Source organism: Cynoglossus semilaevis, chromosome 14 (genome assembly GCF_000523025.1).
Source record: "Cynoglossus semilaevis isolate Cse_v1.0 chromosome 14, Cse_v1.0, whole genome shotgun sequence".
NCBI classification, from domain to species: domain Eukaryota; kingdom Metazoa; phylum Chordata; class Actinopteri; order Pleuronectiformes; family Cynoglossidae; genus Cynoglossus; species Cynoglossus semilaevis.
The window spans coordinates 23,560,464-23,571,607 of record NC_024320.1 but is presented as its reverse complement, the minus strand read 5'-3'; the positions used below and the strand labels follow the sequence as shown (position 1 = coordinate 23,571,607).

The 11,144-nt window shown below is 39.1% G+C and overlaps 1 protein-coding gene across 1 annotated transcript in view; it reads left to right on the top strand.

The window, feature by feature from the left end:
• Positions 1 to 11,144, top strand: part of eng (endoglin) — a 40,203-nt gene that overhangs the window by 4,735 nt on the left and 24,324 nt on the right. The window contains exon 3 of the mRNA XM_008325935.2: positions 9,811 to 9,947. Coding sequence (XP_008324157.1) covers positions 9,811 to 9,947 — 137 coding nt within the window. The remainder of the gene's footprint in view (positions 1 to 9,810; positions 9,948 to 11,144) is intronic.

Below are 11,144 nucleotides of genomic sequence, written 5' to 3'. Positions count from 1 at the left end.
GGAACAGATGACTGTTCATTAAAACACTGTAATTTGTAATTGTTAAAATTCATAGGTCATTTATTTTGTTTTGTTTTTTACTACCTTTCTGGTGTTCTAATCTGACAAACTTGAGTCCCAAAAAGTTTTTCTTTTCTTTTATTTTGTTTTTGTAAAATAAAGTAAAGACGTTCTTGGTATAAACCCATTTAAAAGACAAACAAAAAGAAGTTTTTGTCTAAAATCTTAATCTTTTTGATGGAAAGGTTTTCAATGTGTCTGAATCCAAAGGAAAGAAAAACAAACATTTCTTTCTGTCTTATTTTAACACCTTTTTCACCTCACTGCTTGTTTATTAAAAAGTCCTTCATGCTGAGACCAGTCGAGCTTGTCATTCATGTTCACAGCTTATTCATAATCTGTGAACAGATGTCTTTAATAATACCAGCAGCATCACACTGGACCCACTCCTGCTCAGCTGCCTCTCTGTGTGGTTGGTCCTGTTTAATATTGTGGTGGGGTTTTTTGTATCCCCCTAATGCTCTAGACCGTGGGTTTACCTCAGAACACCTGTGGTGCTGCAATAAATTTAAATCCCTGTCCCTATTTAACTAGAGGTATTGGTTTGTGGTGACTATTCTCCATTTATATTAGAGCCATAATTGGTTCTTCTTCCTATAGAAAACTGACTTTCATCTCACAGAGAACAAACTTGCACATGCATGTTTTAGACACGGCTTCAAACACAGACGGGTTAAAGTTAAATTGAGCTGAATGGCTTCAACAGACTTTTTACAATTGGTTTAGCTTTAGATGTCAAAAATTACAAAATCATATTTTATCTTATGCCTTCCCTCTGCCCTGCTACTTTAGCTGTTGTTCCTGGATCATGAAATCTACCCATTTTATTTATTTAATTTAGCTTTTTCAGCCTTACTTTTAGTGAGTTGACTGTAGCACAGTGACAAGTGTGTGTCTCACTGGGTGAAGTCATTCTATTTAGCGATTTGATCCAGTGTGTGTGGCATTTCCTGTTAGGGAAGTGGTGTTGAATATGCCCCCTGCTGCAGCAACTTTCCTTTTGGGAGCCAGACATCATAATGTTAAGTGCTGGACCGCCTGTTGCACTTCTGCCTACCCAAGAGTCTCCCTCCATGGGCTGAAGGAAAAGTACAAAAGTGATTAGAGAGCGGCTGGTGGGGAGGGGAGGGCTCTCTGAAAATGGATGTCAACCAGGGAAAGAAGGCTAGACAGACAAACCGAGATAACAGAATTCATAAAGACTGATTCATGGAGACGGCAAGGGTGTGGGAGGTCAAATTTTTTGCGACTGTCAAAGAGCAGATAAGTGGTTCGGAAAAAAGATGGGGGAAAGGGAAGTAAATAAGGGATTAAAGAAACATCCACAGAAAGGAAGAAAAAAGCTTTGGCAGAGATAAAGAGAGTGCAGGATGTGAAAACACTAGACAGTATGTCACCAGACAAAAGAGAAAGTCATAAAAATACTCCAACACCAAGGGGGCCAGAAAAGACTGCCAAAATGAGGTGTCAGGAGAAGAAATGGAAAAAGAACAAACGTACAAGTGAGAATAGGAGGCATGGTAGTGATTTCTCAGAAGTCATGCTTCTCTAGAATACGCCTGGAGCCTAAAAGAAACAAAGAAAGTTGTAGCAGGAAAAAAAAAGACCCTCAGGTTAAAAATGGCACTGAAAGTCAAAACAGTCAACTTCCCCTGTTATAGTGTAGTGAGCCAGCAGTGACTACAGTCAGACTGGGTGGCAGGGAGACGCGACCACTTGTCGCTGCCGCAGACCGATTTTGATCTCCTTCAGTGTTATGCCCCTCCCAAAAAACAATCCATTTCTAACTGCCTGGTCTTTTCCTCTCTTTGAATACTGAAGCAGTGAGCAGTCCTACTGGTTCCAGTTATGCCCATACGATTCTAGCGTGCGTTAGTGTTGTTATCGAGATGGGGTCGCTGTCTAAGAAATATGCCAGTTTTTTATCATCCAAAGTGTGCTTTTGGTTGAGATTGTGGTTATTCCAACTCCAGAATTAATATGTATTTGCATTTGTTGAACATTAGCCAATGCATATGAAAGAAAACTATCAGTTGTATAGAATATTTCATTGTAGTGCAAGTAATCAATGGTGCATATTACAGTTCTTTAATCACCGATATCTACACATCTACACGTCGCAGACTTTTAGATTTTTTAGATTCCGTCACCGTGTAATTCTGTCTCTGGATCTACAGTTTCAAGGTTTCATTTTGAATTTGCATGAGCACTGAATGGCTCATTAGTAGTGGCTGAGATAAATGCCTCGTCAGCATGGCGGCCACTTCTGCCCATGTCAACATGCCTGCACTCTGCACAGATAAGGAATGGCATTATGAACTCTTATCCTGAAATCTGCCTGACTGTGCCGGATCTGAAAGAACACACACAGACACAAGAAGTTTTTTTTTTAAGGGAGTCGGTGTGGAAGGGGGTGGGCAAACTTTTTGACTTGCTGGCCAGAATTGTCCTAAAATTGAACGGGGGGTGGAGGGGTTGGTTCAGGAGTAGATAGACAGAGCGTTCGTTTGAACTAAGATAAATGACATGTAATAGTCATGCATAAAGGCTAAAATGCTTTTATTATTTTCTATGCCATCTATTGTGAAAACGCAGTACTGCAGGGAAAAGGCAGAAGAATAATGATAATATAGCTAAATAGGATCATTTGTAAAGGTTTGGCGGGTCTAACATATGTAAATCAAACGTGGCAAAATTAGTTTCAGATAAAGTCGTTAAAATCTGGCAAGAAGTGTTACTTTGTAGAAAAATAACAATTTACAGGACGGTTCTATCACTTGATGCAACTCAACATATTCTACTGTTTGATTTCAAAACTTCATCAATTAATATCCTCAGTTTAAATTAAACCGAAAAGTTTAATTAAAAGAAAAAGGCCTGCAATCAGTTAGTAAACCTGCCATTTCCTGACACTTTTGAAAAGCAGGTGATATTTTCTAAATGTGTTTATGCTTAACTCCATATAATTAGTTTAGTCTGATTAAACACTTCACACAGCCTTCCATTGGCATTTCGCCGAAAGAGATTAAAATTCAAACGCATTACAAAATGTTTACGTTTTACATGCATCTGCACCGACTTCCCTGGAAATGGGGTTTGTGTATTCTAATTAAAGAAAAACTCAAGCTTCACCAACACTTTTTAATTAATGACAGCAATATCATGCAGGAAGGAGTCGGTGTCTTAATCTTCCTCAGCTCACTACTCGTGTACACAGTGTTCTCTGCAGCTCATGTATTGTTAAATGCCTCATAACAAATGAAGACGTCTTTCAACCTGGCACAAAGGACATGCAAACAAACATTGTTTGTAGCATAAATATTTGCCTCAAATATCATTTAAAAAATGTCAGTGACTTTTTTTTTAAAATTCTGAGTACGTGACATTTATTCCTGAGGAGGAAACGAAGACTCAGGTCAGACAGAGTCCTGAAAGTGGTCAACGGTGGACAATGTGTGAGGTGTGTTCAAAGTGCGACAGTTTCTCGAGCCAAACATTTGTTATCCTGTTGATTCAGGATTAGTTAGTATTTTAAACGCCTGGAGTCTCTCTTTGTGACTGGGTTTGTGGAAAACACCTCTGCTTACCAGCGCTTATTTTGAAATTTCCATCCACTCCCTATACTCCAGACTCTTACTTAAGAGGTGAAATCAATCCACACAATATGAAGCCGTCATTATTTTCTTTTACATTATGAGGGGCAAGTTGAGGTTTATACTGTATACTGCACATATTTGATTACTAGAATATGCCATCTTTATATCAGAACACATTAATCTACTGGCACAAGTCAGTCAAGAAGAACAAACTCATTTCTGCTGGTTCTACATGAAGCATATGTTGTTTGAAGCTACATCAATCTTGAACGATTGGGAGCATCCACTGTGCAATAAATCTCCGACACATCAGGCTGCTGCGGTTGCACGCAGTTAGAATCAAACCTGCTAAATGATTCTCTCCGTACTCCAATTAACACTAGGATGATTAATTGTGTTTTGCCAGTTGCTCTTTCAGGATTGGTGGGAAAGGTTTAACAGCAAACATTAAATGAAAGGATATACTGTACCCAGTTACTGATGGTGTCAGTGGCAAAATGAATCACCTGAGTCTTTGAGCATTAATGTAAAAATAATGATATCAATTATCAATTTCTCACTTTCTTTAACGACCACAAACTCCTCAAAAAAGTTAATCTGCATCGTGTTATATTGTACGCTGTTGCTAATGAGTAGTAGAAGAGGGACCTCAAAATGGGGCAGTGGTGGCTTGGTGGTTAAGGAAGCGGACTTGGGTTCGGAAGGTTTCAGGTTCGAGGTGCCAGGTTTGGTGATGGGTTAAAAGCTGTGTGTGCAGCGGTGTGCTGTGTCACAATGACAAGTAGTAAAAAAAAAGTGTGTGGAAACGTAAGCCACAGACTCTGTCATCTACTGCAATGTTTCCCAATGACTGGGTCGTGACCCTCAGTTGGGTCGCAAGAGTTTTTTTTTTTTGGACATCCTGCATCATGTTTCCCAGGAGTTCACGGTCATCGCAGCAATAAAATTTTAATTAATTGTTCAGATATGACTCGGTCAACAATAAAATATCCTCATTAATGTTCAACAATGGTCAAGTACAACTTTATTTTGTGATTTGCGAATAATGTCTATAAACTTCGGGTCGTGAAAGTTTATGACTATTAAAATATGGGTAGAAACACCCAGAAACACTGATCTACTGTGTATGAGACCGTTGGACTGGTGTTTTAGCTGATGCCCACAGCTGATGGCTGAATGGCTCCCAGAGGTGTAAACACAACCAGTGTGAAGACAGACTGTCTCCAGACCCGGTGTCATATCCTGCGTTCACTGCTAGCAAAACATTGGAAGCACGACACAGGCAAACACTGCCTGAAGCCGTAAAAACTGACAAGTCTAATCGGACCTCGTTTTCAGTGGAATTTCAGGAATAAGGTGACGGAGGTGAGATGGTCAGGAAACGCGTTGGTCGTCTGGCGTGCGTAATGTGTAGAATGCAGGGGTTAGAGGCCAGGGGACAGTGCAGGCCCCTGCAGAGCACTGATAAGAGCTTGTTTACCTTCCTGTGGATGGTCAGCCTTCAATCTGCAGTTGCGGAAACTCCAGGACAATAGGTGTGTGTGTGTATACGTATGTGTGTGTGTGTGTGTGTGGACTGTATGTGAAGTTGAGAGAGAAATTTGAGCCTTGAAGCTCCCCTTTCCTCTCAGACCAACTCTGATAGGGTCTCTGACCCCTCCCTCCCCATTCTCCATCATCCATCGCCCGACCCTGGACACAAACAGTTTACTTTGCCCCAGGGGACGTAGGGAGACAGTTGGTCTTGACGTTGTCTGCTGTCAGGGTTTCCCCTCCTGTTTTGTTATTCCCTCTGCGTTTCTCTTTAGCTAATCATAAAAAGCTAACCATTCTGTCCAGGTAGAAGCTTTTCAGGGCTTCATTTTGCGTCCGAACTACTGAGTAGTTTTAAACTTAATATAGACATTGACTGTATACCTTTAATTTAAATGTTTTTTTGGAGGATATTTAAAGTTTAATTTAAATCATCTTAAAGTTGTGAAGCCTAATGAGACAAATGTCTGACGACAACAAACTTGTTTCCTTTTTTTTGTTAACAAGTCATTAACAGATTTCTCATTGTCTCATAATAACTGAAGTGAAAAACTTAAACATTTGAAACACAATCACAGCAAATCAGAACAAAGTTTCCCAGCAGTTTAAACAGTCTTTTGGTAACAACCCACCTTGACCTGAATTCTGCTCTATCATTATTAGGCAAAGAATGATTTAATTCTAGCTGACCAATGAGATAATAGTTCAACCAGATGTTGGATATCCAGTTACTGATGAATGAAGTGTCTCTGTGTTTGGAAAACACTCTCATGAATCACATTTGTAGAGCACTGGGTGTTTCAAGGTCACAGGATGTTAGAAATCTTTTGACTCAACAGTCATGTGTCATGACTGTCACGTCATGACAGGAGCAGCGTGAAGTAGGGCCGCTTGATTATGGTAAAAATCATAATCACCATTATTGTGATTCATATTTAAATCATTCAAAACTATCCTCTGTTGGTGGGAGAATTAACTACAGATCACAATGTCATGAGTGTTAAACTCATAGTGTTAAACTAATTTTGTTTTTGTCAACATTGTTCCTAAAATGCCATTACTCTGGTACTGGCTCTGCGGAGAGTGACGATTACACCACAAGTCATATTTACACCACATTATAATGTTCAAAAAACCCGTTGAAAGATTTTTGAGCTGAGACCTGAGCGAAAAATTTCCATCTTCCAAGCAGAGCTGAGACCTGAGCAAAAAGTTTGTACTTTTTTATTTTTATTTTTTTAAATAATCATTTTTGTTTTAACCCCACATCCTTCCTCACAGCCTGTTAGAGCTCACAGAGCTTAAGGAAATGCATTACCACATCTGAAATCAAGGACAACTTCCGTAATAAAAAACAGCTTGTTTAGCAAAAAAAATAAAAAAAAAATATATATATATACAAAACTCCAAAAACATCTTTTAACTAGTTGCTTCTGATGAACAATAACAACAACCTTATACAGATTTCCGCTTTACAAATACCAAAATATTTATTTGCCAGTAATTTAAAATGTACAGCTCTTTTATTTCTTAACATCTTGTGGGAACTCTGCAAGTTTGAACGGATAGATCGCCTGATAGGAGCTCGGCACAACATAGTTTGTGCCAAGCTCAACCTAAGATCATCTTAAATGGTCAACAGTTGTGGTGCTGGCTTAATGATGTTATGCATAATTGAACACATGCGGAAAAAGGATGTCTGTGATTTTGTCAACCAGCCTCCTGTTATCATTAGGAATGCCCCTAAGGTTAGCAGATAGACCACAGTGGTTTAAATAGACCTGACATTCCTCCTGTTAATTGTGGCTCCAGGTGGCTGCAGACAAGTAGCCCGAGGCAGACTGTCCCAGACTCTGTCCCAGACTCCACACACTGTCGTGCTCTTCACAGGCTCCTTCGCAGTATTAAGCTGCACACATGTTGGTCCTAATGTTGTTAGGATTGAATCAATTCACTGTAACACATTTATTATGTTTCCAGTTAAATAAAATAGCCTTTTAACTTCTTTTTAAATTTGACCATATGGCTGCGGTAATGCTGTAATTAGGAGCAGGCTTTTCAGGCCTTAGGAATAACTGAGATCCCTGACATTTCTTAATGCCGACATTGATTCTTCGTTAAGAATGAAAGTGAAACTAAAATCTGATTATGTGGACTTTTTAAAATACATCTAGCCCAGTTTATGACCTCTGTAATTCCATAATGGTTTCCACACACACACACACCCCTTATACCTATCATCTAAATAGAAATCACCAACATCCATAAACATGTCTTCTCATGGAATGGGAAATGGAGGCCACTGATATAAGTAGATAAAAAGGACAGGGAATGGAATGGTTCTTCTATACCTCATTTACCAGCAAACCGCTTAGTGAGGCTATTGGCATTTCCGGGGTCAAGGGGGCAAAATGAATGTTCTTCATATCTTTCAGTGACTAGTAAGTAACACACACACACGCACACACACACACTTAGGCAGCCGCTGTGATTTATACCAAGACCTCTGGAGCAGCAGTTATGGGTCGTTAACTCTGTCATAGCAGGACAGCAGAGAAATAATGTCATGGATGTGAAGTTTGAGCAACAGACACAAGGGGGTCAGAATAACAGGAAGTAAGCTTTGACCTGTGGGGTAAAGCGTAGGGACCGAGAATTCGGGGAAAGACTGTCGAAAGCCTTATCCCTTGTTTATCAAGAAACAGTTTGATCCAAAGACAAAGAGAGATCGCACAAAAAACTAGCTCAACTTTAACCAAAAAAAAAGTTCATACTTTTGTATTTTCTTTTTAACAATTACACCATATTAATAATTCCATCAATTTATCATTTGTCATGAATGATTGTGTTAATCCACCTGCTGTTATTTTTCTGTTCCAGCAATAAACAGGAAATAGCCTTGGACATACTTATGAATGTGATGTTGTTTTTTCATTAATCCTGATTAATAAATTAACCTTGGTCTACAGCCATAATATATATATTCACTGTGAGAGTTTTTTTTTTTTTAGCAACATTCAATTTTTCAGCCATAATATATATATTCACTGTGAGAGCTTTTGTCTTTTTTAGCAACAATCAATTTTTTTTGTTTTTTGTTCCAATAATGTATTTCTCTTTGTTTGCAGAACCACAGAAACTTTTTAGTTAGTTTCATTTTAACAGTTAATTAATGATACGATACTATTGATAAATACTATTTTTTTTATTGCCTTTTCAGCCGACATGATTTTGATAATGTCTTTTGTACAGTATTCTTCTCCCAGTTTCCTCTGATAATTAACTGTTCTAAATACCACTGACATACAGGAGTAAATGCAAAAAACATATTCATTTTCAAATATATATTTGTGTCTTATGCAACTTCTTTTTTTCTGATGCTCTACGTAGTCATCACTCTATGTCCCACTTCATCCCTCCCACACTGGGACATTGTCTCACCAATGTCTTTCATTATTCTGCTTCTAAAACAAGGCTGATGCAGTTGACCTCCCCAGACGATGTTGTTAACCCGTTTCTGTCTTTTCCCTCCGTCTCTCACGTCTCTCGTGCTTCACTCTCATCTCCCCTCAAATGGATTGAGGTCTGCTGCATAAACAACAGACAAACTCTATCACTCCCAGCCAGTGGAGCGGCTTGTCATGCAGCATTTCCTCACTAAATTAGATGCTTCAGTTATAATATCTCACTTGCTTGCTCGTATGCTTCACCACCAACTGTTGGATGTGATGAGATGCGCTGCTAATGCGCCGGCATACTCACTGTCTATCACTTATGCACGTCTTATCGAGAAACGCTCAACTAGCGGTAAAGCACGGGACTCTGTGGTTTTGACTGATGTGCTCAGAGTTTCATTCACTGTGAATATGAGCGGCTTCAACCTGAAGTCACAGAGACGATGTCTCTACAGACATCGTCAAAGGCAAAGATTGACCAGGAAGGAAGTCCCTGATTAATTTGGAAAAGACATTTGACCCTCTTTATTCTGTCTGTTCCTTCAAGAGGAAAAAAACGAAGTTTGACAGGAAATAGTGTGTCACTGCCAACAGTTTTTTGTGCAAGTTAAGGTGAAACATGTGGTACACACACACACACACACCACAGGGTCAAAAAACCAAGCATTTATTCCCAACCTCTTCCATGACCATGAAGCCTGAGCTCAATTAATCCAGCCTTCTGAAACATGGATCTCCAGGTTAAACAGCAGGCTCGCAGCAGACAGCATGGTGAGCAGGTTTGATGGATTACTGCAGCATGCTGTCCTGACACTTTTGATAAACGTGAACCGCCAGATGCCTTTTTTTTTTTTTTTTTTTTTAAACAATGTAGTTCTACCCACAAATTGACCGTCTTTCCTCTGAGGCAGGAAACGGCTTTCATAATGAGTAATAGACACACAATCTGTTGGAAATTGATCATTCTGTCTGTTAATTACTTGTCTGAACAGACGTGATTGTTTCATATATAGTTATCAAAACACACCACTTGGCATTTGATGGCATCTGATGTGCTAATAATGCCTTGCCTCTGAACACCGACCTCACTGCTGATTGAATGGAATTGTCGGCTGTAACTGGATTACGACACTGCTTAATCATTTTTGTCGCTTGATTTCTTTCAGCCCCGAGTCAAACGTGTGATCCCAGACAGCACAACGACAACCGTTGGTTTAGTGTGACCGAGATGCTGCCCGGCTGCTGGACCAGCTTTGTCACGGGGGACAACGTGGAGATCCATATCATTCACATTGATATCACAGTAAGTCCATGACACAGTGAGATCCTGATCATCCTTTGATAATTATGTTGAAAAATAAATAAAGTGAACTGTTCCTGTTGTTAGCTGATTTACTATCCTCTTGTACAATACAATCAAGTTAAGTAGCCATTAAAAACACGTAGTTTGCCATTCAGTGTTCAGCACATCTTCACCTCTCATGTGTCTAAGTTGACTGAAGTGGCATGAATAGTGAGGATTTTATATTTTCTTCATTTAATTTGAATGTGGTTAATATAATAGTGAACAAAAAAAAATCCAAACCAAAAGCATTGTGTTTGTCCAATATATGTCCTATGCAGTCAATCCTGTACAACTCTGACCTTCTTTTAAAAGGTCACTATAAACACAAACTTTAATTATTTTACTCATATCTGCCAAATAACCAGCTGAGCATTACAGCTGACCAGTGTCGGCCAGAACACAACATGGAAACGTTTTTCTTTCACCAATTTTGAACCCACATGCTCATATCATTATCCAACCTTAAGAAGTGTTTGCTGTCTGTAGAATGTTCTAGCTGCCTGAAACTAGGGCTCTAATTAAAGTCAATGAATTAGGTTGTTTTGATTGTAAAACTCTTAGCTAGTGACACAGAGAAGCACTACTAGCAAAACTTTTAATCTCTATGGTTTTATTGCTGTGCCACACTCCATTTTTCACTGTCCACCGTTGTTGGTCAGCTCACATTATTCATTTTTTATCAGTGTGCTGTTTGTTTTTCTCCCTCTGTTTGTTCTCACTTGGAGATTTTATGTGTTACATTCTCGTAACTAAAGCAACTGCTGTTTATTTACTATCTCTTTGTTTTTTGTTTTTTTTTTTCTCGGTTGGTCATGCTTCATCATTTAGAGGTGATAATGAGGAGTAAAAAAAAGTCAAGTCAGTCATCAGGCTACAGCTTTAAAACCTAAAAGTTTGTGGATTAAAATCGTGGCCCGGGGACCACATGTGGCCCAGTTGTTAGTCATTTAAAGAAAAAAATGATAATTTTGAACTATATTGATCCCATATTTTGGAAATTCTTTTGTAAACAGCAGAGTTGTTGTTAACAGACTGCACCCAGCAGGCGCCAAGCATGTGGTTTCTCTGGGAATCGAACCCAGGACTCTCTGCTCTCTGCTTCCGAGGCATGAATCACACTAAATAGACCACAAAGAAAGCATTTCTGACATTTTT